This window comes from Protomyctophum bolini, assembly GCF_963924005.1.
Source record: "Protomyctophum bolini genome assembly, chromosome: 1".
Lineage (NCBI taxonomy): Eukaryota > Metazoa > Chordata > Actinopteri > Myctophiformes > Myctophidae > Protomyctophum > Protomyctophum bolini.
In genome coordinates, this window is record NC_137862.1 from 37,046,691 (window position 1) to 37,072,525 (window position 25,835).

Below are 25,835 nucleotides of genomic sequence, written 5' to 3' on the forward strand. Positions count from 1 at the left end.
GGTCGAGCTTCTAGTTGGAATGTGTCCTTATGTGCCCTGTGACCCTGTCTATGTACTGTTGTTGCTTTTTTAGTATGTCTTTGTGTACAGCACTTTGTTTCAACCTTGTTGTATAAAAATGTGCTTTATAAATAAAGTGGATTGGATTGGATTAATTCTAGTATGGATTGAAAATGAGACTTGCATGAGATAGGTAATCCAACACACTACATTGTGTGGAGAAAATAACGATTTACACATATGAAATGGCCATGATATATCAAAGTGGGTGTAAGTAATATGTTTTGTTAAAATAAGTGTTAAACAGTTCTATATTCTCATACCAATGAGTGTTTGTTCAGTAACAGGGGTCTTCCCATCTCTCCAGCTCTAGCCTGTTCAGTAACAGGGGTCTTCCCATCTCTCCAGCTCTAGCCTGTTCAGTAACAGGGGTCTTCCCATCTCTCCAGCTCTAGCCTGTTCAGTAACAGGGGTCTTCCCATCTCTCCAGCTCTAGCCTGTACAGTAACAGGGGTCTTCCCATCTCTCCTGCTTCAGACAGTGTGATTTCTGCTCTAGAGGGGCGGACACAGCCGGTGGATCCTACTGGTACAGTAATCTGAGTGCCCGCCCACGCAAGTACAGGACTACCTATGTAGTTATGTACAAAGCAGACTACTGTACCTGGGATGCGTGGCCCCTTCAGGGGGTTGGACAGTGCCATGCCGATCTCAGTCATGCCGTAGCGTTCCAACAGTGTGTGTCCAGTAATGTCCTTCCAGCGTTGCAGGGTGGGCTGGGGGAGAGCAGCTGATCCTGACACCATCAACCTGAGGACAAAGAACAACTACAGTCCTATTGTTGCTCATGTACATGTGAACCCCTTGTTGATTCGACACACTATTAGCAATATAAAATAATAATAACTTCCGACCAGCTTATTGTTGGCCATCAATGTTTCACAGCAATCGGACAGTTTGTTCATGTTTTGAGGCAAAACTATCAAAAAAGGAGGGTTTAAAAACAAGATCCAGATATATCATACATCACATTCCGTGCTCAGCCAATCAAATCATCATTCCGTGCTCAGCCAATCAAATCATCACAAATGTCATTCCGGCCAATTACTTTTTTTTCACCACTGGCGTACGGGAGGCTCTGCCAGCGGTGCACCGCGGGGGGCCTCACTTTTATCTTCAATATGTACTCTGCTTAGCCAATCAAAACATCGCCATGGGGTGATCAGCCAATCACAAGCCAATGTTTGTGTTCACACAGACCCGGAAAGCTGGGCAGAGCGCCCCTCAAAAAGGAAAGTCTTTAGTGAGCTCTTGAAAGCATCAACAGGCTATATTCCTGCGGTGGAAAAAGGAGGTTTTGCAAAGGTGATGTTGGATGTGGGCCTCAAAGTGGAGGTGGGGGTCCATTCTTATGACGGATGAAAGGAGAAAAGTCCTGGTCAGAGAAGGTGATGCCTGTTATGGGGGATGATTGAACCTGGTGTGAGGTGCCACTGCCGACAAGAACGGCTTCTGTTTTGGATTGGAGCAGTTGAGTTTATGTTATAGCGCCACCATGTGGTGGCATATCGTCCTTCACTAGCTTCACGGCGAAACTAGATAAATTTAATTAAATGAATTAGTGGAGAGAGAAAGCACTCACTTTGTCTACTGTGTCTGTCACTATAATGGCGAAATGTCAGAGACAAATTATGCCAAAGCGAAGAACACGGGAAGGTGAAGTAAACAAACAGCAGAGATCCAGGTGTCAAAATCATCGTTCCAGCACTGTATACAGTGGGCAACGGTCCAGGTCTCCAGACAAAGTGCACCCATTTTTTGGGTGCACCCAAACATCTGTCCAGTGTAACTAAAAATGTTCAATGGTCGCACCAGTGCACCTTACATTTAGCAGGTCTGTTTGTGTGTATATGTGATTGTGTGGGTGCACTTTACTGGTGCACGGCACCTATAAATTGTAAAAGATGGATGAGTCCTCTTTAAACAATATATGAACACCGTAGTACCAGCTCTGCTGCGCAGGAGCTGTGCAGGTACAATTGTGCAAGCACAATTGTTACAATCGTGCAGGCACAATTGTTACCGTATATGACATAAAAAACACCAGTAAAACCAATTATGTTAATGTAATGTTAATGCTAGTCTAGAGCCCTGCGGTCAGCACTCATAGTTGAGCCACAATGATTATAAAATAGTTTTGTCCTCCGTTCTTTGCTTGTAGATATCTGCAAGGTCTCAGTCATCTGTAGGCAATGCAGAATCTCAGTCATAAATGGTCAGTACTGCACGAGTGAGTGTCACCAGTGGACAAGTTCTTTGCTTTTACCTGTCCATGCTTAAGTTCTAATTACTTAGGCTATAGTTTGTAGCACTGCCACATAACATTCATTAAGGAGTAATTTTAAAATGTGCACATACACGCACTGCAGTGGGGGGACATGCGACAGGCCAACAGCACACACACCAAGGCCCGCCCCCGCTCGATCATGATTGGTGGAAGGCCCCTCTCTATCCTGCACCCAGCACCCAGACCCTGAACTGCCCCCCTAAAATGGTAAATGGTAAATGTATATAGCGCCTTTATCCACCATGTCCGACTCCTACCTGATTCTCTCCTTGCAGAAGGCTTTGACAAAGTCCTTGACGTGTGGCTGGGTGAAGTGCTCATCATAGTACTGGATCAGCTTAGAGTAGATAGTTGGTACTGCCATAAACACATTAACCACAGGAGACTTCTCACTCAGCAGCATCTCCCACACCTGGAGGGGGGAGGGAGCGAGAGAACAAAAGAACAGATGTGAAGGAGGGAGAGAGAAACAGTACAGTGTATAGCGTACGGCAGGATGTAGCTACAGTAATGTATGTTATTCAAATAAAACCCATAAACGATTCATTTCATTTCATTTGTTAATGTGTGGAGTTGGTAGAGTGGGAAAGGGCAGACCGCTATGGACGGCTCAGGTAAGACTGTGGGCCGGACCCGGCACGCAGGCTCTACTGTACTGAATAGGTAACTTACTTTTGACAAGTGTGACAAGTTTCCTGTGGGAGGACAGCGTGAACAAAGTGAAGGTGAATGACAGTGTCTCCATGTCCTGACGTCCCCCTGGGAGACAAACGCTCCTCCCCATCTGTCTCTCCGTCTATTCATCCCCGGCTCCCCTGCTCTCATCCTCATGCTGCCTTTTCATTCTCTGCCTCCATCTCTGGACCCACCCCGCGCCTTCCCTTCATCCTTCTCCCTTTCTACAACTCATATTCACTTATCCTTCTCTCTCCGTTTCATAATTTCCTGCTTCGCTGCCTCTGCTCTTATCAAATTCTCTCCCTCGCACGCGTGGGGGCACGCGCGCACACACACACACACACACACACACACACACACACACACACACACACACACACACACACACACACACACACACACACACACTAACTTGTCTGTACCGACCTGCCAAGTGCCAACAACACCTCGACTATGACTCCCCCCTCCATTAAGTCACCTTCTTCAAGATCTGCATCTTCCCCTGCGTCTCAGTCTGGTCCAGATAAACGTGATGCTGATCTAATCAAATAACTCTCACTCCAGCCTCGCTCATCCCTCACAGTAATTACACTTAATACCAAACTGGCTTGCGCATTAGCAGTCGCAAATGCGTAGGCATGTGCGAGTGCAAGCGTACACGAGTAAATACTAGTGCATGCATGAGGAAGGCGAGCTCAGGAGGAAATATTATTTCCTGAGGGTGTTCTGAGCATTATGGGTGGTGTCTATCAAGTGCAGCGGAGTGCTTCCACAGAGCCCGCTGTGGAAGGGGGAGGAAGGCAATTTATGTCTGTCAAAAGGGCTGGTCTCCACCTGGGGGATGAGAAGTGGTGAGACCCCCAGAGCTATACCGCCCTGCATCCATACAGCCCCCATACCTGTCCAGCCCTGTGGTAACACACAGACCCTAGCTCACCACTTACAGTAGCCAGTCCTGATCCCCAGTGAGTCTACAGATTGAGCTATCTGCAGCTACACACCATGTGAGATAAATCTAATTTTTAGTCTGGTCACAAGGCCCTACTTTCTCTCCGTTCTAAATGGACCGCTTTCGTTCTGGCCAGCGAAGTCATGCTGGAGTCACTGTAGTATGGTCCTGAAAAATTATCGCAGCGATCTGCCGGTGATATAAAAAAAATCTATCTCTACCACACGGGCTACCCTTCAGAGATCTTAGAGGATACAAGACAGACTATTGATTAGTTTATCAATATACTGTAACTTCAGGAGAGACAGGAATAAAGGCATACTCTGAGGCGAGAGAAAAGGCTTTGTGCCATTTTAGTCAAGGTCAAAATTAACAGTTGAACACCGATACCTATTGATGGTAAGAGCAAAAAGCTCATGTTGACAGATATACATGTCCTTTAAAGACCTTTCCTTTCAGTCTAACCTGATGCCTATTAGGATTTAGATAACCTTCTAAAGCAGCCTTGACACGCAAACACTCACAGACTCATGCCCACACATAAACAAACATACATATGCACACACCTATACAGTACACTCAAATGCGTGAAAAAAGAAGACCCTTCCCACACACACACACACACACACACACACACACACACACACACACACACACACACACACACACACACACACACACACACACACACACACACACACACACACACACACACACACACACACACACACACACACACACACACACACACACACACACACACACACACACACACACACACACACACACACACACACAGCCTCCTGCCCCTCCCTTCGCTCGGCCAAACAAGCACTATCATTCTTCAATGTCAGCTCATCGATTGATCCGCTCCTTAAGCGCCTGCCGTGAGTCTGCGTTGGTCAGATACAAAGCCACACAGGGCAATCCATCACTGAGCCCCAAACACTTAGTTTGACAGTCAGAGAGGGAGAGGGGGGGTGGGGGTGGGGGTGGCTAGATAGGAGGAGGGAGAGGAGGCGAAGAGGGAGATTAAGAAGGGACGGGAGAAGAAAAGTGGAGGGGGTATTGTGGATGGATTGAGTGGTGAACTGACTGACTGAGAGAAAGAACTCAAGGGCTCTTTCAAACCTCGCTGCATCTCCCCCTACTGCCCAAAGCCCAGACCCACTGTCACGGTCAGCAATGTGCTCTCATGGCTGCCAACTGACCAGTAGAGCTGAACAGCTGCGTCTTTTGTTCACGCCAGTTAATAAAGTGTATACCGGTTCCAGGCAGGAAGATAGGCAGGCACACACACACACACACACACACACACACACACACACACACACACACACACACACAAAACAACATCAGTGGGTGTGTATCTGTGTGCATGCATGCACAGATTGGCAGACAGACAGAGAGAGAGAGAGACTACAAGAAGGAGCGAGAGAGTCAGGGAGAGATAAAGACCTTCTGAGGCTGGAAGTCAGGGAGCATGACGCAGGTCGCACCAACCCAGAGCGGGCACAGAAGCTTGTTAACGATGCCGTGCACGTGGTGGAGTGGCAAAGTGTGGAGGATCACGTCGTCCCTAGACCAAGCCCACTCAGAAACCAGACATTGAACCTGTTGGGGGCAGAAACAAAGTGCATTCAATGCTTAATATTGTTATTATTTAGTTAATTATTAATTTAATTTGATTAAATATTTTTAATAAACAGTTTCGGTATCGTATCTAAAATCACATATTAGACACATAAAAACCCCCCAGGAAAGTGTTTCCTGTGTCCTAATCATCAGTAAAATAAGATGTGAAGTGGGCCTGTGAAAAAGGGTGAAGTGGGCCTTTAACGACTTCAGCCCTATACATTTCGGTCATTTGAAAATAGCCAATCTACAAGCTCACAATGCTTCGCAATGTGACCCGTGTAACTGTACGCTTGTAGATCTGCTATTTTCAAAAGATTTGTATACATTTGAAAACTTGTGAAATGGGACATTCTGCACAATAAGTACTTTGTACTTTTTGATGCCAATAGTTTTGTACTTTTACTCAAGTACATTTTGAATTCTGGACTTTTACTTGTAACAGAGTATTTCTACATTGCAGCACTGCTTCTTTTCACCCGACAGGGGCGAGTTTCCCCGGCCGGACGTAGCGCATTGAAGGAACACGTAATTCCGACATTTCCCACATTTGTCCCCAGCGCGAATCGAACCCAGGACCTTCTAGCTGTGAGGCGACAGCACTACCGACTGTGCCACCGTGCCCCTGTATACTTTTACTTAAGTAAAATATTTGAGTACTTTTTCCACCACTGGTGTTGACAAAATCTTGCAATAATCAACTTTCTCCTCTATGCCCCCCAGATGGCATCATCCAGCCACAACCTTGGAAGTCTATCATGTCCTGGGAGGCACACTGTTGCTCCAATCTGCACCAGACTTGTTAGAAGCAATGTTCAGGGGTCTGCCATGATAGGCACATGAGGGCCACAGGTGCACCGTTGCTGCGATCAGCACCACACTGTTCAGAGCTCTGCCATGACAACAGTCACACCACACTGTTCAGAGCTCTGCCATGACAACAGTCACACCAGGGACCAAGTCAGAGCCCCCAGGGGACCACTGGCCCACTGTTTCTCAGATCTACACCAAACACTGTTCAGGGGTCTGTTATTAGAATAGTCATGTTAAGAGATACTTTAAAATGTCTAGCATGATATAAACATTTTGAGGTTATAATGGTATAAAGATATGACATTATTTTAACAACATTTTAACAACATGTTGTCTTAGTGTATTAAAAGGTTCTAACAGAAAAATCCAGTTCAGTATGCCATGCCAGGTGTTTTTCTTATTTGCCTTATTGCCTTATTTTATTTGCCTTATTTTAGCCAGCAGATGGCACTTTGCCTGTCAATCATCACCCCTGCTCCGCCCTCCCAGATCAGAGTACTTGTTTGAGCCTAATTATTCAGAAAACCCCAGACCACAGAAAGTTCACTGAATGTTCAAAGTTCAGGTTTTTTGGGTGCAATTGAGGTCAGAAAACCGTAGCTTGTTATTTTTGCGTCAAGGAGCACTCTGTATAGTATATACATACAGTACATGATGGCCTCGATCGGCCAAAAAAAGACATCTCCCACAGTGAAACCTGATTTATTCTTCGCCGTACGACGTGTTGCATGCTGAAAATAGCTATTCTACATACAAGCTCACAACGGGCCGCGTCTGTGACACGTTGAATCAAGCTCAACACGTCGTTGTGAGCTTGTAGATGGTTAAATTATAACATATTTAGTTTGGGTCCGGGGGAGACACCAAATTTGGGGTCTCGAGCTTTAAAGTGCTATAATGGATACCAAAAGACAATGGATAGAAACACTTACCATGGCTAGGATGTTACTGTGAGTATGAAGGACTCCTTTGGGTCTGCCTGTAGTGCCACTCGTATAGATGATCATGGCAGGCCGCTCTGTCCAATCGGTGACAGCAGCTCCGTGGCTCTCTTCCCCGTTTAGACCGTCCAGGTTGGAGGTAGGAGGCAGAACCAGGCATGGGAGTCCCAGCCTCTGTGCCAGTGGTTCCAAGGTGTCGGAGTAGGGATGGCCCGCCACCAGCAGGGAACTCTGGGAGTCGGTGATGATGTACTCCAGCTCAGATGGCGGGTGTTTGCGGTACAGCGGTACAGCCGTCCCGCCACACATCCACGTGGCCCACTGCGCCACCGTGTACGACGCGTCATTAGCACACAGGAAGGAGACACGCTTCCCTTCCAGTCCTCCGGGGTGACAGCTGAGAGCGCTGCCCATTCGACCTGCCAGGCCTAAGCTGCGGCAGTACAGCTGCTTGTAAGTGTGGCTCCCGCTGCTGTCTATGACAGCCAGCTTGTCTCCGTACGCTGGAGCTCTGGCAAAGACTGGCTTCTGATTCTTCCTTGTGCCCCATCTACCAGTAGTGGTGCTATAATAATATGCCCATGTAACTCTCTGTGGATGGCAGTGAGTCTGACAAACAGTAACCTGCCGCAGAGCAGCAGCCCACTTCAAGGTGTGGCAGGCAGTAGTGCGCCAAAGCATTATGACAGATATGGTGCTTCAGAGTCTCACATCTAAAGAAGCAAGATTTAATCTTCATGAAGGTCCCATCCTGTGCCTTGGATCAGTTCATATCAGAGCAATGACATCTGTTAATTCACACAGGGGAGAAAAGGATATGTGAGCTGAGATTAATGGTATAGCAAGCAAAGTTCAACTTTGTCATATCACTTTACATAAAGGAGTGGGTGTAATTACATTGTGCTTCCTTCACCTGCATGTTTCCTTTTTAATAAAGCTGGAACTTTGATTAAAGTGGCCCTTTTTTGTGTTTGTGAAAACTGTCCTGAGCAGTTTAATTGTATTTTAAAACTTTATCTGAACCGCTAGCTGTCTGGAATGATACAGGACCACAATGGGAACAAGCCTATGACTTTTTGTGTTACAATCAATGTAAAATCCCACACTGTATATTTCCAAACAGTTTAACCAAGTATTTTCAATCTATCAATATCTTGTAAGTTTGAATCTGCCACGTTTTTTTGTTTCATAAATATCCAGCGACATTATGAGTTACTTTCTGTCAATATACGTACATTCCGCGGTGCAGGTGATTATTTAAGTGTTGGTTTGGAAGCGCTCGTTTTCAATAACACTGCTGCCTCCTGCATGTGCAATTTAGAAACAGCTGTCAGCTGTGTAGTGTACGCATCTCGGTGTACGAGATCTCTATGGTCTTCTACGGTAGGTTTATTTGTTAAACAAAAACGTGGCAGATACAAAGAGGATAATACAAGCTTTCGGTTCTGTGTACAGCTGCAATGTTGGTGAGTTTAACGTCGTTGAATACAATTATGAGTTCGGACTTTTCTGTTTGTTTGAATTGGCTGTCAAGGGTTGGCATGCAGTGGACACTATGGATTCCAGATATTAAAAATAGGATAACGAACGGTAGTGCTTGCGGTTAGTTAGATTAAAGCCTGGTGATTCGTGACGCAAGACAACGACAGAGTCCTTCGGGAAACTATAACAGGTAAACATCAAACTTATCTTCTGTCTAAACAATTAAAAGGAGCTTCGTTAAATGACATTACAATATTATTAGTAATGCGTGGTTGATGCCACATAGAATTTAAAGGGCTGTGCTTGTTTGAATGAATGTGTACGTGTAGCCTACATTTCTGTGTTAACGCTGTCATAAATGACAACAAACTTCACTGATAAACCGATACTGTCTGTGACCACATACACGTTTAGTAGAAATATTATATCGAGAATATGAGAGGTGTTGACTGTTCACAATCCTTACCAAAATAACCCAGTGCTTCGTCCTGTGAATGACAGTGCGACAGAAATAATCTTCCGTGTAGAAACAAACACTTGGTTTGTGGTTCTGCTGGTTAGTGAGGAACAGGCGAATGTGTATCCTACTGTACATTACAAGTAGGAACCAGAGACAACCTGTAGGGAAGAGTCTATCGTTTTTTATTATTATGCTGCACTATAGCCCCCCCCCAGAAGCGAGTATTGTCATAATATTATTGTCACATACATAATATGAGGCTCAGAATGCAGTCTTCATCCCACATGATCCCAGCAGACACCTGCCAGGTAGGGAAAACCATATTCATCCAGGATGGATGTTTTCAATTGATTCTCAACCTGTGGGCCGGTGACCACTGACCACTGGTAGGCACATTGAAATAAAAACATAATTATGGAAAACAAAAAAGAAAGATGGTATTTGTTTAAACCTTGAAAAATGTGTAACCTTGAAAAGTGTGATTTCATAGCAATAAGGCTTAATAAATAACTTAATGTGGCCTATAGTTCCATTGTTCCAAGTCGGAAACACAATCGATTGATTGATCATTAAGGCCTCACTCACATGTCATAGCCGCCTCAATGCATTTCCAATGGGAGTCCCATACAGTATGGTTGCATGCGGGGGAGAGGGCAGAAGACAGCCATGCAACAAGGTTGTGTCATAAAACCATGTGACTCCCATTGTAAATGCATTGAGGTGGCCATAACACACAGAACACAGGACACAAGTGTGTCTTAGGTGTGAGTGAGACCTAAATAAACGTGCGTATATTATTGTGCACACATTGAAAATGTATAGAATGTTGTAAATTCATGTTCCCCCCCAAAGGAGTTAAAGTTCTGGAGGAAATAAACTTTGATGGCACTAATTGATAATAGATTAGCCTAAATATTCTCTTAAAATATATAATAAAATATAATATCCAATAAATATGGAATTGGAATTTTGTATTTATACTTTACTTGAATATGGATCTGCATAGTACTTTTAGACCAACTTCATTATTTTCAGTTTATTGTTTTTCTTTGACCAGTTCATTACTTTTGTCATGGAGGATTACAATGCTGTCAGACAATACAGTCTTGTGAGTTTCATTGCTATTCTTTGTAGGCTGTAATAGCTTCAGAATGGAAGCAAAAAGTGCATTACTGTGGATGCTCGTGGGCCACCATGGTCTCAACTGGGGGGTTGCATCTTGTTGTTGAAAGAATTTCAGACTCATCCCCCTACATGTGAGAGCCCACAGATCTCGTTGAGGGGTTGGTTATGAGAGCATGAGAGGCAGACACAAGGGACGTCAGAATGTGGTGAATGTAGCAGCAGCTACCCCACACAGAGTTGTGTTTGGCTTCAGATCACTTGCCAGTTCTACTATGCAGCATGCCAACTATAGCTTGGCTGACTCCATCAACACAGTGCAAGTGGGCACATTCAGCCGCCAGCTGGCAGTCGCGGGCCTCAGATAAGAGAATGTTCCAGACATGGCACTCGTTCAAAAAGTTTTCACTTCCCTCCCCAAACCCCCTACACTGCAAACGAGGATGGCATGTTCCTAACTAAACTGGTGCCTTTGTCTCAGAGAACTCCCCTCCGTTTGCAGGAGTAGTATCGTCAAAGGGAGATCGGTTCCATTCGTGGGGAAAGCGCCATTCAAGGGGATGCTATGCTACACCAACAGCTATGCAATCTTCACAGCATATGCTTTATTTGTATTTCTTTCCTGATGCAGATGGTACCGCTCTTTGTCTTAGGATACAACCGAAAAATCATCAGATGCTGTCTTCGACAAGAGGGAATCGATCACATACTTCCCATTTTGGCAGATTTTATTTCCTGGGGACCAGCCATATTTTTAACAGGCACTATATGAGCGTGGAATTTTCGGGCCATCAAGAGACGTATACAGTATACGTATGGAGCTATACTGTAGACATGAAAAGATGCACAAGGGGCCAGCGGGTATCGGTTCTCGGGAGGATGGGAGGAGATGACATGGTATGGTATGGCATGGAATTCTGCTCTAACGGCCTTTTGCCAACACACATCTCAGTGAACACCGCTTTAAAGGAAACCCCACCGATGGTGGGCAAGATGGCCGCAAGCAGGCGCCAACTCCCATCTTGCCTGGCAGAGGACTCCATCTGAGGAGAGGGTGAAAGACAGGGGGGAGAGAGAGAGAGAGAGGACCCCCCACAGATCTGAGAGAGAGAGATCGGGCTGGGAACACAAACCATGGGGAGTGCCAGAACATGTGTCAGGTTGGCATCAATGTGAGGATGTCTTGGCAAGCGACTCACGCCCCCCCAACACACACACACACACACACACACACGCATACAGATACAGTACACACTCGTGCCCTGCTTGGAACACATGGTACGTCAGCAGCGGCATCTGGCCGTGCTGACTCTCGGCAGCTGCGCTTCATCTTCGCCAGTTGGGACTCTTGGCACTGCCACTTCATCAACTACCTGTGGCTCCTCCCGGGCAAGAAGGAGGGCGATGAATTATTCTAAGGCTGCAGCTGCAAACTTGACTTCCATCCAAGACAGTCACAGTAAACATATGACCGCCTCACAGAACAAGTGCCACCCACATGCTAATGCACAGTCACCAACATGGCTGTTGAGCATGCCCCCCCCCCCCCCCACACACACACACACACACACACACACAGGGGAATGCATGCAGTTGTCCTCTGGTTAAAAGGACGGTTCATTTTTGACGTAAAAGAGGAAGGCTACACCATAGTGCTTCGCTATGCACTGATGGGCGACTACGTTGACAATTGAGTTCAAAAGCCAAGCAAGGTTTGCATTGAAAGGAATTGCCTTCCCCTCATCATAATGGAAAAAAGATTGAATGGATCACCTTTCAACTGTTCAATTATTGCTTCACGTTACATTTCTAATGGATGCTTTGACACGCAAGGCCATCTCCCTGAAGATTTCTGAATATGTTTCAACTGTGGAAAAAATGGAGTACGGAACACAAGCACCACAGCCTTGTCTGGAAATGATGTGCAGGCTTTGCTATGGTGTAGAAGAATTTACAATGGCATATTTGCAGTAAATTGCAATATTATACAAACCACATTAAAAAGTTTCAGAAATGGAGACTTTGAATTGGACTTAGAATTTAAGGCATAGAATAGAACTTAGAATAGAACATATTCTTGTGTTTCACAATTGTTCCTGTGTCACTCTTATTTATTCAAAAAATATAACCTCCACATTGTGTGGATAATGCTCTATTTAATCTTTAAGGCCCCGGTTTTGCCAACTGCTCTCCATCTGTCCAAAAACATGGTTGGTTTATCCTGCACTGTTAATTGATATGTCTTCTATGAAAGCTCCCACATGGTACCTTACTAGGGCAATTCCCTAAGCTTTCCTTTTATTGCAAATGTCATCTGTTAACATCTACAATTTTGATAACATGCAGTGTTTATAAGAGAGAGCTTTGACATTGAATGGAATCTTGTTAGGCAATTCATTTAGGCATAAAACACGACTACTTGGCACCCAGCCTCCCACTGGTTTTGGTGCACAGGGCATCATGCTCTTTGCTACTCACACCCACATTTAAAATACATTAGCATAATCAAATCATTGTGAAATACATCTACTGGTGTCTGTCTGTCAACCTTCTTTTCTGTCTTTCTCAATGTTTTTGTGGGGTGCACTGAATATTAACATATCTCATTCTCAACTCTGACTCTGAGAATGTACAAAATGTAACCAAATGGACCCTTACGGGTTACATTTGTACACTCGGAGTTAAATGAACACTGAGGACTTGACTGTGTGTTTGTCATCTGACAATGACCCAGTGGGAGTTTCTTTTCGGTTTTTTTTATCCATCTGTGCTGGTCTGACCCATTTTAGCCCTCGGCCACGTCCAACTGTTTCACGTCCCAAACATATGTGCGGTGGCAGGGGGATAAGCGATCATCGCTGCACGGGACCTGCAAACACACACTGCAGATATGACACTGGACTCTACCTTCTTGCCTGTCTGCTTGGGATTGCTCCCATACAGCATATGTCATCATCAGTACTGGCCTTTGTGACCCGACCCACTGTGGATTTCCCTTTGCATAGTCATAATTAAAACTGGATTAGGACATAATGCAAAAGTGTTTGGTAGTGTATGTGTTATTCGAAAATGCATTTCTAATGCATCCAATGTAGTTAATGGTGATTATTAATAATCACCAGTAATAATAATAATCATTTGTTCAATATTCATAAAAAACACAGACACATATAAGCTTTCACTCGAACGTAAACCATTTGTTTATAGCAGATCTACAAGCACCCAACATAGGCATAGCATAGCGACATGTGAGCTATTTTTGCTACTTTTGTGTGACACTGTATTCATCATCATTTTTCGACCGCGGTCGAGATCATGGATTTCACAATGCCATGTCGGACTTCCCCGTCCTTCATTGCCGTCCCCAGTTCCTGCTTATTAATGCATGTGTACCTAGCGATGACATCAGGGAACGACAGTTTTCTACCTCTGGTTTGCCTCAGAATTCCAGAGAAGAAGGGAAGATATAACCTCATGATCAGCTCTGTAGCAGTGGCCGGCAAACTGTGTTCTTCTGGATCGGACTAGTGAAGAAACACAGGGAAGGTTGCCGTATATTAGAGAATTCGATGGGTGGCTCTTAAGAGAGATTTTGCACTGTCATTAGAAGGCAGTGTAGTATGAGAAAGTAGGGAATTAATTTACAAAAAAGCATAAAAAGGTTTCTGCCCGGCAGCAACCAAAATGTCCCAGCATGAATGTATTACCCTGATCTGAATACATACATATGACTAGCAATTATTTCACTTTGCATCTAACCTCTCTTAGTCTTTGGCAAATCAGGTCACTGTCTATTTATTCTCTATTCAGCCAACCCAGGAATTGTATAGGGCAGTGAGGGCAAGATAGATAGATTTGGGGCCTTTCCAAACGGTCCATGTTGGCAGAGAGGGATGTGTGCAGAGGTGATGGTGTGACTGTGCTGAGCCAAGACCCACTGGGGACCTGGGTGTGAGGGACATATGGACCAACAGGCTGCTGCTGGGCTGCTTTGAATGGCCTCAGAGAGATGTGTTTGTCAGTGGGATCTGGAGCAGCTACTGTATGCTGGGGTTGTTGTGCAACCGCATTGACTTGCATTGTTTGCGTTGGCACAAGATCTTGGTTTGAAGATAATTGGAAACCATATATTGAATCCACTGAGATGTCTCACACTTAACCAATATGGAGGTGTATGACGTTAAAGTTAATCTGAAAATCCTATTACCTTATTGCAGTTTATACCTTTCTGAAACCGTAGAAAACCCTAGCTTGTACTTGTTTAATACCAGAAGCACAGATTGCTTTAATGGACAGGTAGAAGTAGATTTAACAGTGGCCTTAATAATGTAACTCCCCCTAAATAGTTCTTATAGGCAGTTTCCTGGTCTACTGCTGATAATAGATGTCAATCCGGGAATCTTTCTGATGGCTTTCTACTAATGACTTATTGATCCCCTCCCTTCCCTTTCATCTCCCCAACAAGGATATGGAAACTATTGTGCTTGACAGGCAATCAGGCCTGCCACCTCCCCCTTCCAGCCTAACTCATCTTGCTAACTATGTCCTTTTGGATAATGCAACTGTGGCCTTCACATAAAGGCACCGCAACAATGTACTGGCTGTGTAAAATAGAAACATGTCATTCAAGACATGCCCTAAAAGCATGCAGATCATTATACCCCACACAAATCAAATTAATTCCTTTCTTTGCAGCCCACATCAATAGTTGTTTGTTACTGTACTGAAAGCTTTGCGTTTGTTTGTACATTTTACCCCTTGACATTGAAGAATGAAATCACCAGGACCACTGTATTGTAGTCTGTGCATATATTTGGAGCTGTTTTCATTAACTTTATTTCCCCGATCATTAATGTCCTCCTGGCCTGTCTGTGATAAGGACTCCGAGAACCATCTATATCAATATCTTCCCATTCATTCATTCATTCATTCATTCTCCTTCTTTGCAACTTCATTGTACACATTGATGTGAGTATCTATACAGTGTACATGTATGCATGCATCTCTCTCTCACACACACACACACACACACACACACACACACACACACACACACACACACACACACACACACACTTTTGAGGCAGGCTGCTTGGGTGGTGGTGTTCACTGGGAGACAGAGCCATATGCTGTCTAGGCTCCCAGGGAGAACGTGACCATCTCATCATACTGTGCTGCTGTATTAACAAACACTGGACAATCTAATCAGTTCATATTCAATCTACTATTGGACACTTAGAAATACTATCAGGGCTATAGAGCTAGATAAGAGAGAGATAATGTGCATGCGTGCGTGTGTGACTGTGTGTTTAGACTCTTTTGATTAAAATATTGAGAATGTGTTTTACCAAAGGCACTTCACTGACTTTATGGGACTTTATGTCTATAGTTGTGATTGCAATTCATACTTTGTGAGCTAGTATAGGATTTCTACACCATCACACAAAGCATAAATGAGGCTTTACTAAGAGCTACATTACTTTTATAGCTACACTACCTTCATACTAGGAGAGAGTACAATAGAACATATATGAGTAATGTTATTATTACAAATACATATTCATACATTAATATTAAAAATAAAACAATGAGACGTATTTATCAAATAATTGTAATTTACAGTTTTTCATTGAATTACAAATACTTTACTTACTTACAAATTATTGCTCATTGCATTTATATGTTGTGAGCAAAGCATCATTGAATTTAACACTAGTGTGACGCCCAAATAAATCTAAATCTATGACACTCTCTATAGAGCGTCGCAGTCCCGCCCCCTACCAGGGCCCAGGAAATGATTCCCCGTTTATTTTCCTCATAGACTTTTTAAAAAGACCTTTTAAGCCTCGTACAAAGCCAACAAGCAAAAAAAATTGGGCTGAACAAAGAATTAGAAAGAAGAAAAAAACACTTTTTTGTTGTTTTTCTTCTTTGTAATTATTTGTTTGGTCCAAAATATTGTATTTATTGTCATGATTTGTCACGACTCGAGTTGGCTTTGTCCGCGGCGTAACCGTCTTTAAATAAATACTTTTTGAAATGTCTATGGGAAAAATGCATTGGGAATCATTTCCCGGGCCTGGCGTCGTCATGAAAGGGGGTGGGACTGCGACGCTCTATAGAGAGTGTCATAGATTTAGATTTATTTGGGCGTCACACTAGTGTTAAATTCAATGATGCTTTGCTCACAACATATAAATGAGCAATAATTGGTAAGTAAGTAAAGTATTTGTAATTCAATGAAAAACTGTAAATTACAATTATTTGATAAATACGTCTCATTGTTTTATTTTTAATATTAATGTATGAATATGTATTTGTAATAATAACATTACTCATATATGTTCTATTGTACTCTCTCCTAGTATGAAGGTATAGTGTAGCTATGAAAGTAATGTAGCTCTTAGTAAAGCCTCATTTATGCTTTGTGTGATGGTGTAGAAATCCTATACTAGCTCACAAAGTATGAATTGCAATCACAACTATAGACATAAAGTCAGTGAAGTGCCTTTGGTAAAACACATTCTCAATATTTTAATCAAAAGAGTCTAAACACACAGTCACACACGCACGCATGCACATTCATGCATGCATGCAATTTGCTTGGAACCACTGCTGGATGCTTACTGCTTAGGGATATACTGTAGGAAGTAATAGACATGAGCACTCCTTGCATACCATAAACAAGATGAGAGTTGCTGAGATGGTTTCTAGACAATGTTTGACCTTGCAGTTAGAGGACCTGTCAGTGCCTCTGAACAGAGCTAGACGAGCAGTCTTGAAAAATTCATCATAGCAAGGGAAAGTGTGTGTGTGTGTGTGTGTGTGTGTGTGTGTGTGTGTGTGTGTGTGTGTGTGTGTGTGTGTGTGTGTGTGTGTGTGTGTGTGTGTGTGTGTGTGTGTGTGTGTGTGTGTGTGTGTGTGTGTGTGTGTGTGTGTGTGGGGGGGGGGGGGTAGTGGATTAACTAGCACTCTGTATTTTACTGTGTATAGGCGGTGCAGAAGGGATGCATACAGTATGAGGCCATCACCGGAAAGGTGTGCAGATGAAGTGGGGATTGGTGGCGCAAGGGAGTGTGTTTGTGCAGTGTGCACTGACTGGAGGGTTTGGGTACATGCGTGTTCAGAATTTATCTTGTCTGCGTATTCATTACCACTTTGCATTGCAGGCAGAGAGCTCGGCTGCTCCACTAAATCGCAGGCAGGATTGTTAGACACGCGTGTTATTAATTTTTTCTGGGTCCCTGTGGCGTCCGTATGAATCTTAATGCTGCTGACTGGGCTGTAGCTCTATCGACTTTCTTTAAAATATGAAGAAGCTTTGCTGGAAGCGCCTGGGGTCATTAGCTGAAGAGTAGGGGCGCAAATCCCTCCCCGAGCCTGCTCCGGCTTCACCATGTTAAATGTGCTCTTAAAATATTCATAATCATACTCCCGCACACTTTTGCTCACACTAATACACGCGCGCACACACACACACACACATACACACACGTACACTCAAATTCACTAAGGACTTGGGGGGGATCAATATTAAAATGTATTCCTGTTTTGGTGTGTGGTTAATTAGCTGGTATGGCTGTGGTTCTATTAAACCACAAAGTTTGAGAACAGATTAACAGTATCTTTGCACACATAACATATGTACTGTTTCATCACTACGGACACAGATAGAATACATAACTGGTTGGTATTGACATATGGAAACTGAGGATAGAATAGTATAGTGGACTGTTGCTGCTTAGATGTTTCATATCAATATCATAATCCGCACGTTAAACATATTATATTGAAATAACTATGAACCAAGGCCTCAATTTCATGGCAGAATGAGACTTCTAATTCACAAATTCACTCTAGTGTATATTGTTTGTATAATAAAAATGCTAAACATGGATGGATGTACTGCAATACAAAAGGCTATAACACAAATAAAATTACGTTTTCAGTCGATTTGACTGGTACACTTTCTTACATTCTGTTAGCTTTACTTTAATATCAGATATCATTGTCTAATTATTGAATAATCAATACGTTCTCAATATGATAATATTCAGTCCCTGTGTGAAGCTACTGTACGCTTTTATAAGAGAAGTATAATAAAAGGCATTTTAAATGGATTATTAAATGGGTCATGAATAAACAGGACATAGCAGTAGGGGGTATTCCATATTGATCTTTGATTGTTAGGGGTTTATGAGGTAGCTCGGGTCGTAGCTATATGATCTGAGGGTGGAGGGATTAACATTGAGTCTGGCAGAGCGTAAAGAACAGGACAGAAGGGATGGAGGCGATTTGTCAATGGTCTATGTTCTGAGAGGAATATAAACGATTAAGCATGAGAAATGAGAGTCACTGCCAATTCTCTAGGCAGGAGATCTGCAACATGTAGAGCTAAATTGTGGAGCCATACTAATGGTGAATGTTTTTTAGTCAGTCATTTATCTTTACAGATTGGACTTGTAGCATAAAGTCCATCTATGGATTTCCATAAGAAATTAATAAAAGCCAAAAGTCAAACATGTACAGCATGAACTTCCTTGAATGAACATATGGGATTACTTATTTTACATTATAGTTTGAGGCTATTCTTCTCTGAGTTTGGTTATGGTTGATGTGTAAGCTGACCTATAGTATGTCTGTGAACATTTGGAACTCAACAATTATCACAATACAAATGCAAAAAAAAATGCAAAGTGTGGTTGCCTCAATCGCTAATATAGACCCGGGCCCTCCCAGTACTTTTGCTAGCCAATTACAATATTAAGTCACCCCTGTGATCATGTGTAAGTAATACAGAGGATAATAGGGGGATTTATCCCTCAAAAATCATGTTTTTGCAACAAGGTTGTGGTAAATCTTTTCCATATTGTTTTGCATTTGCGGCTATGGATGAAAATGGAATTGCTTTTCGCTCTGTGTTGTATGTGACTTTAATGTGTCCCATCTGCCTCTGCGTCTCAGGCAGCACAGTACAATCCCAAGTGTTAATTTAATGAAAATTAACTCTTCAAATTTTTACATTTAGATTTGACTGTGTAGCAATGTGTAGCATGCTCCACATGGTGTCTCTTATGGAGCATTGGTTGCTTGTTTAGCTCTGGGTTTCGTTATACAGTCACTACCCCTGATCTACAAGTTCACAACGCGTCACCTTGGTGTAATACGAGTAAATCATTACGCTTTCACCACAATATCACAAGGCCTAGCCCAATAGAAACACCTACAGTCATGCAATCTTAGTTTGTAGGAATGGCATTTTGTGGTCCTGCAAGTTAAATGTTTAAAAGATTAGTGTGTGTAAGCTGAAAGTTGAAAAATTATACTCCCTGAATCTGTTGTACTGAATGCATAAATGTTCATACTCATACTTGCTATATATACTCATACTTGCTATACAAATAAATAGCTCATCTAAGCTTGCAACGTGTGATGATGTAACACTTTCTTGGCTGATATATACACTATTTTCACTAGTCACTTTTATTTAAAGGGGGGGAAAAAAGAAATACGTTGTTTTTCCCCAAATGTTTGCTCAAAAGAGGGCGGCCAGGTTGAAAGTAGTTAAATTGAAAATGTATACAGTACAGTTTGTCACTCCGACTGTAAGAAAGTTCAAGAAGTTTAGTGCGGCGCTAATCATTAGATGACCTATTCTCCCCAGGAACATGACCTGTGTGGCACGTGCTATTTATACACCGTGTCATTGGAACACGGCTTCAGTTACGGCCCATGAAAGGACTCCCAACATGTGTGAGACAGGTGCTGCGATGGAGACCAGACCAAAACAATCATGTTGCTAAAGAACAGCACAGTCTGTCTAATTGAGGCCCGTTTGTGCGGCATGGTGCTGAACAATGGATCATGGCTGGCAGATGTACAGGGGGGGGAGGGGGGGCGGGTGCAATGACACACACAAAGCCACCGAGAAAACAATACCTCGGGAACAATGGGTGCATGCAAGTGTGTGCGTACTTGGAGCGAGCGAGTGGTAGAGAGACAGAGGGTAACAGATAATAGATGGGACATGTACCCTACACCTACTGTAATCTTCTGCAGTAGATTTAGGATGCACCCCCCAACACACACACACACACACACACACACACACACACTCCCCACCCCCATCTTTCTGAATGATATTGTATTGCTTTGAAAGATCAATCATCGTCATCGAGCTGAATAAGAGAAAAATTGTCCGATGGTTAACTATTTAATCAATATTATGTTGATGACCCTGAAGTGGCTAAGCATCTGAATATAGTATGTATTCAAGTGTATTATGAATGGACACGATCATGCACATCGTAGTGAGAACAGTTAAGTTCACACATTGTAAAATGGAACCAAATGGACCCCTACGGGTCAATTCTGTTACAGTTGTATTGTTGTATTGCTAATTAGCACAGATGATTTTACTGTATACACTGTAGGAGATACTCTACTCTTAGTTCTTACATCTTTCTCATTGTTACTTATTGATTTGTGTGTGTAGCTTAATGTTGGTCTTTATTGCAAGCTGCGGTCAGTCTAGCCAGTAGGAAAACTACTTCCATCCAGGCCACTGCTATAACTGAGTCAATCCATTAGGTGGGTAGTGAAACTGTGGTCAGTGTCCTCAATGTGTAGCTATTATGTATGGCTACAAATTGAATTATTAAGTATACAATTCAGTTATGAGCAGCATGTAAAAACCCAGATAGAGATGGATGTTTTCCTCAGGCGGCAACGCGTTACATCTATACATTAAATTGAAAATGGGAGCCATGACACCAGGGCACGAGAAGCAATTACAGGCAGTCCAAGAACGTAAGAGGCACAAAGTAATATTGTGTGTGTGTGTGTGTGTGTGTGTGTGTGTGTGTGTGTGTGTGTGTGTGTGCGCGCGTGCGTGTGTGCGCACGTGTGTTTGTGTGTGGCTCCGGCTGTTCTGCGAGTCAACACTGTTTGAATTGGCCCTCTTGTCACCTCTTGCAAGAGGACTGTGAAATCAGGAATTAAACGCTTCAACCATGGTGAAGCGTCTTCAGCCTGATATGTCTTCGTCTCATGTAATTGTTTGTTTATTGGAGCCTGTTCAAAAGCAAATTATTGTGAAGGTGTACAGCGGTTTCTGGGAGCCAGGGTGAAGGCTGGAGGAAGGTCATGCGTCATGTCGGTTAGCTTGAGTGGAATAATAGAAAAGAGTGATGGAAAGAGATAGTGATGGATGGAACACAACAAAAACACGTTTCTTAAAGGGATTGTGACATTAAAAAAGTTTTTTTAATTTTTCTTAATTGATTAGGTTTTCTGAGCTCAATTGCAAACAAAAAAATCAGAACTTTTAATATTCAGTAGATTTTCATGTGGTCTGGGGTTTTCTGCTCTGATTTTCCTGCTGACTGTGATGTCACAGCCTGCAAATCCCATATATGACAATGGGATTTGCCAGCAGATGCCACCGTTTTCATAGTTTTGCCTGTTTTCATTGCAGCTCAAAAGGCTTCATAGACACAGAAAATGTCCCAACCCTCAGAAAATCCACTGCAAGTTCAAAGTTCAGGTTTTTGGGGTGTAATTGAGGTCATAAAACCTTTTAAAAATCAAGAATCGTCACACGTGTTTTTAGAAAGCGAGAAGAAGAAAAAGGAACGGGGGACAGGGAGACCGAAAGCAGGGAGAAAAATCACATTATAAAAACGGGAAAAACCAAATCAGGATATCTACATGCACATACCAGCAGCTATACAGTATGCACACTAAAATTACAATATAACATTTCTTCAGCATGTGTAAGCCAACTATGCATGGATGAACCAGAGCGGTGAGAGCGCATGCAGCATGAGATGACCAGCAACTGAGAGGGTGGCAGCAAAGACCAGGTTAATGGTAACTGGCAAACAGGTCATGACCCTATAGTGACCTTTCAACCTTCAGCTTCTGTCGCCTTTTGTGCTTGTTCACTCTACCCCATTTGCTCAGCCTTTCTCTTCTGTTGTACTGACTTTTGCACAATAGGGAAACAGAAAGAATACATGGCAGGGCGTAGTATACTGTGGTTAACGAGGTATAGAGAAAAAGGCATGATCAAATGATTTAACAGGGCCCTCACATGTCTACGTCACACCACGATCCAACCTATATGACCATAAATTTGGCCCCAAGGGGCCACAAATCGGCAAGTATTTGTTTCTGTTGTGTCTGACATCAGTATATGTTACATTGGGACGTCCACCCTGCACCCAAAAGGCACTTTTAATATAGAATAATATATTTATTACAGTTTTTTCCCCTCTGCTATCCCCCCTCGGTTTGTAGACAAGTACATGCAGTCCTCAATCCACGCTACCTTCTGTGGTGATCTTCAGAAAAACTGTCAAATTTGTGATGTAACGGCGACCACTGACCATTATTATGAACATGGCAGGCTCATGCTTTATGAAATATTTTATGAAATGATTAACTGAATATGCATTAGAAAAGCTGAAACAGGAATGGCAAGTCGGGGACATTTAACTCATTTTGGGGATTTTGGTGTTGGCATTATGTTATGCTTTAGCTATTGAAAAATCAAAGAACGACTGACATAGAAACATAGCTTTTTCAGAAAACTGTCAGGATGTAGAAGACATTTTTTAAATCTGATCTCATTGTGCATTATGGGAAACAAACGGGGCCGCGCCCCGGCCTCCTCCCAGCCCAGCGCTGACGAGTGCTGCATGAAGCAGAACAGACGGGCATGGCGACACCCAGCCCAGTCAGGGGGCATGGCATCAAATAGTATCAGAATCACCCTGGTCCTGTCTCTGTCGCCCTGTGGCTTGACGGAGCATCCTTCATATGCCATCTGTCAATCCCCCCCGCCTCAAGCCTCTTCCATCGCCACAACACTACGCACCATGTGAAACCCGGTAATGAGGGGATTAACTGTTTGTGTGCCAGAGGATGAACAGATGATGCTCCAATCGAAAGAAAGATAGACAGGTACTGTATGTAGACAGACAGACAGGTATATAGACAGACAGGAAGACAGACAGACAGACAGACAGACAGACAGGTGTATATATAGACAGACAGACAGACGCATATATACAGGCATATAGCCTAGTGTACATAATTATAATGCACATAGACAGGACGGGACACTGTAAAATCTTGAGTGTTCTTTTATTTCTGAGAGTGTGAAAATGGGCACCGTCCTACATGGACGTATACACAGTGGAATACTCTGTTATTTTCATCCATTTGCAACTCTGAGAGTGTCAAATGTTACAATACAGATACAGTAACACTCTGGGTGTTACTGACTGTGGACAGATGGATTATACTAGCATTGTTCTTCCATTGCTCTCCTCCAATAATCTGTGGCTGGTTGACAGAGCTGAGTGACAGCTGCAGGGACTGGGAGCAGGTGTGATGGAGGGGCTAGAGGAGACAGAGACTAATTTAGCCCATACACTTGTGGTGCTAACAAGACCTGCCTTTATGCACACACATGCACACTGTATGACAGAGTCACCATCATCTGTTCTCAACCCCCATATGCATGACCCATTCTTCCAGGAAGTAAGTAAGTTAGTGTGTGCGTGTGCGTGTGTGTGTGTGTGTGTGTGTGTGTGTGTGTGTGTGTGTGTGTGTGTGTGTGTGTGTGTGTGTGTGTGTGTGTGTGTGTGTGAGAGTGTGTGTGCCTGCGGCTGCGTGCATGTGCACCATAGATCTATCAATTGATGATAGACGAGGATGTCAATGGAGTGTGATGGATAAACCAGCTTCGACAGTCTTCTCTGGAACATTCGCTTTTTTGTTTGGCTTTGTTGGGCATTGCTAGAAAATATATTCACCAGGCCCTTTAAATTGTTTGTATTCTCGTTCCTTAAAAGGTGTTCACAATTAGTTTTTATTTTATTTGTCTGTTTGTTTGTTTTTTCAAAGTTGGAATGGAGATATAATCTATCAATCAATTTGTCTGGATAAACCCTAATAATTATAGCCCATCTGCATTCAAATAATAATTACTACCACAATAGCAGTGCGTATTCCACATTTAATATACCTCATTCAGTCTTTATCCAATTGTATTTTTATTTCTATCTTTTTCTGTTAGTGCAAAATTAATTTCATTCTGATGATAATTATGTTCATTCAAGGTCTCGGCTAAGGTTGTGTTGTATTTGTGCTAAAGCCAGAAGATGCTCATCTTTGTCTTTCTAGAGGACCACTTGATCTCTGCAGAATACAAGCCTGAATGATTGCAATTACTTGTGAGCACTGCCAACAACCAAACTTAATTCTTAAAGCTACGGAGAGAAAAAACTGATTCTGATTCAGGAATAACATTTCTACTCCAAATATTTTTTTCAAGGATGCAAAATAATGGGGTATATGACCTTCTGCCTGCCTATTAGAAAGACCACATTACACAGATATCTAATGTCTTTGAACTGGCATGAACATTGCAGATTTCATTTGATTCTATAAAAACCCACGAATAATAACAGCCACAAACATGTTTGCTAAACATAAAGCTGTTGCACCAGGCTGTCTAATGTGCCTAGCATAATTCACACATGCCTTGTTTTGTTGTCATTCTCCCACCTGGCCAAAACAGAATCTGTTTCTCGTGGCAGAAAGGCGAGAGAAATGTGCATTTTGAGTGACCCAGATTGTCGTGAGCAATTTACTTCATATACAAAACGGATCAGAGAGATAACTGCTAGGCTGAAATGCCTGATTGCATCATGCAGTGGGGTTGCACAACGAAAACAGCTGATCTACAAGCTCACAACTGATGCATTGTGAGCTATAGATTTATAGAGTGACTAATTTATAGAGTGACTAATTGTCAAAGCAATAGAAACACATTTCTCCATGTGACTGAGATTTCTACCACACTCCTGAACTCAATATTGATATCATATAACGTAGTTGTGTTGTGTTTTGTTGAAAAGAGCCTAGACAATGCGCTCTTATTACTGTATTGTATGTGCAGGGCTAAAATGGAAGTAAAACAATAATCCCTGCTATCCATGTATTCATTAACTGCCACCTTGGCTTTACCTATCAATCCAAGGCCAAGGAATTAATGTTAATGAGCCGTGTTGTCGTTGTCTATGGAAATGAAGCCATACTGAGGCGAGACGGGCGACACACGGGTGTGAAAACTGATAGAGGAAACAGATAGATGGAAAGGAGCAGATTGAGCCTCCAGGCCCGAGATCTCACTGCACAAGATGGGAGAAGAAAAGGTGTTGTCCCAGACTGTTAAGACTGTAAAAGCCTCAGTGTTAATTAAACTCATAGTGAACAAAAAAAGTTAAATTAAAGCTTAGGATTTGTGTGTGTGTGTGTGTGTGTGTGTGTGTGTGTGTGTGTGTGTGTGTGAGAGTGTGAGAAGCGCTGGCTGTGGACAGCAGATGTCAGACCTCTC

General features: G+C 42.9%; 1 protein-coding gene across 3 annotated transcripts in view; it reads right to left on the bottom strand.

The window, feature by feature from the left end:
* acsf3 (acyl-CoA synthetase family member 3) overlaps positions 1 to 9,339 on the bottom strand; it is a 61,657-nt gene extending 52,318 nt beyond the window's left edge. For all 3 annotated transcript variants that reach the window (XR_013964123.1, XM_080764571.1, XM_080764570.1), the window contains exons 1-5: positions 9,311 to 9,339; positions 7,354 to 8,150; positions 5,432 to 5,587; positions 2,604 to 2,758; positions 664 to 809 (exon numbers count right to left, since the gene is read on the bottom strand). Coding sequence is in view for 2 of the 3 variants with exons in the window: in XM_080764571.1 (XP_080620697.1) it covers positions 664 to 809; positions 2,604 to 2,758; positions 5,432 to 5,587; positions 7,354 to 8,043 (1,147 nt within the window). In the remaining variant the exon portion in view is untranslated. The remainder of the gene's footprint in view (positions 1 to 663; positions 810 to 2,603; positions 2,759 to 5,431; positions 5,588 to 7,353; positions 8,151 to 9,310) is intronic.
* Between the last annotated feature and the right edge of the window lie 16,496 nt (positions 9,340 to 25,835).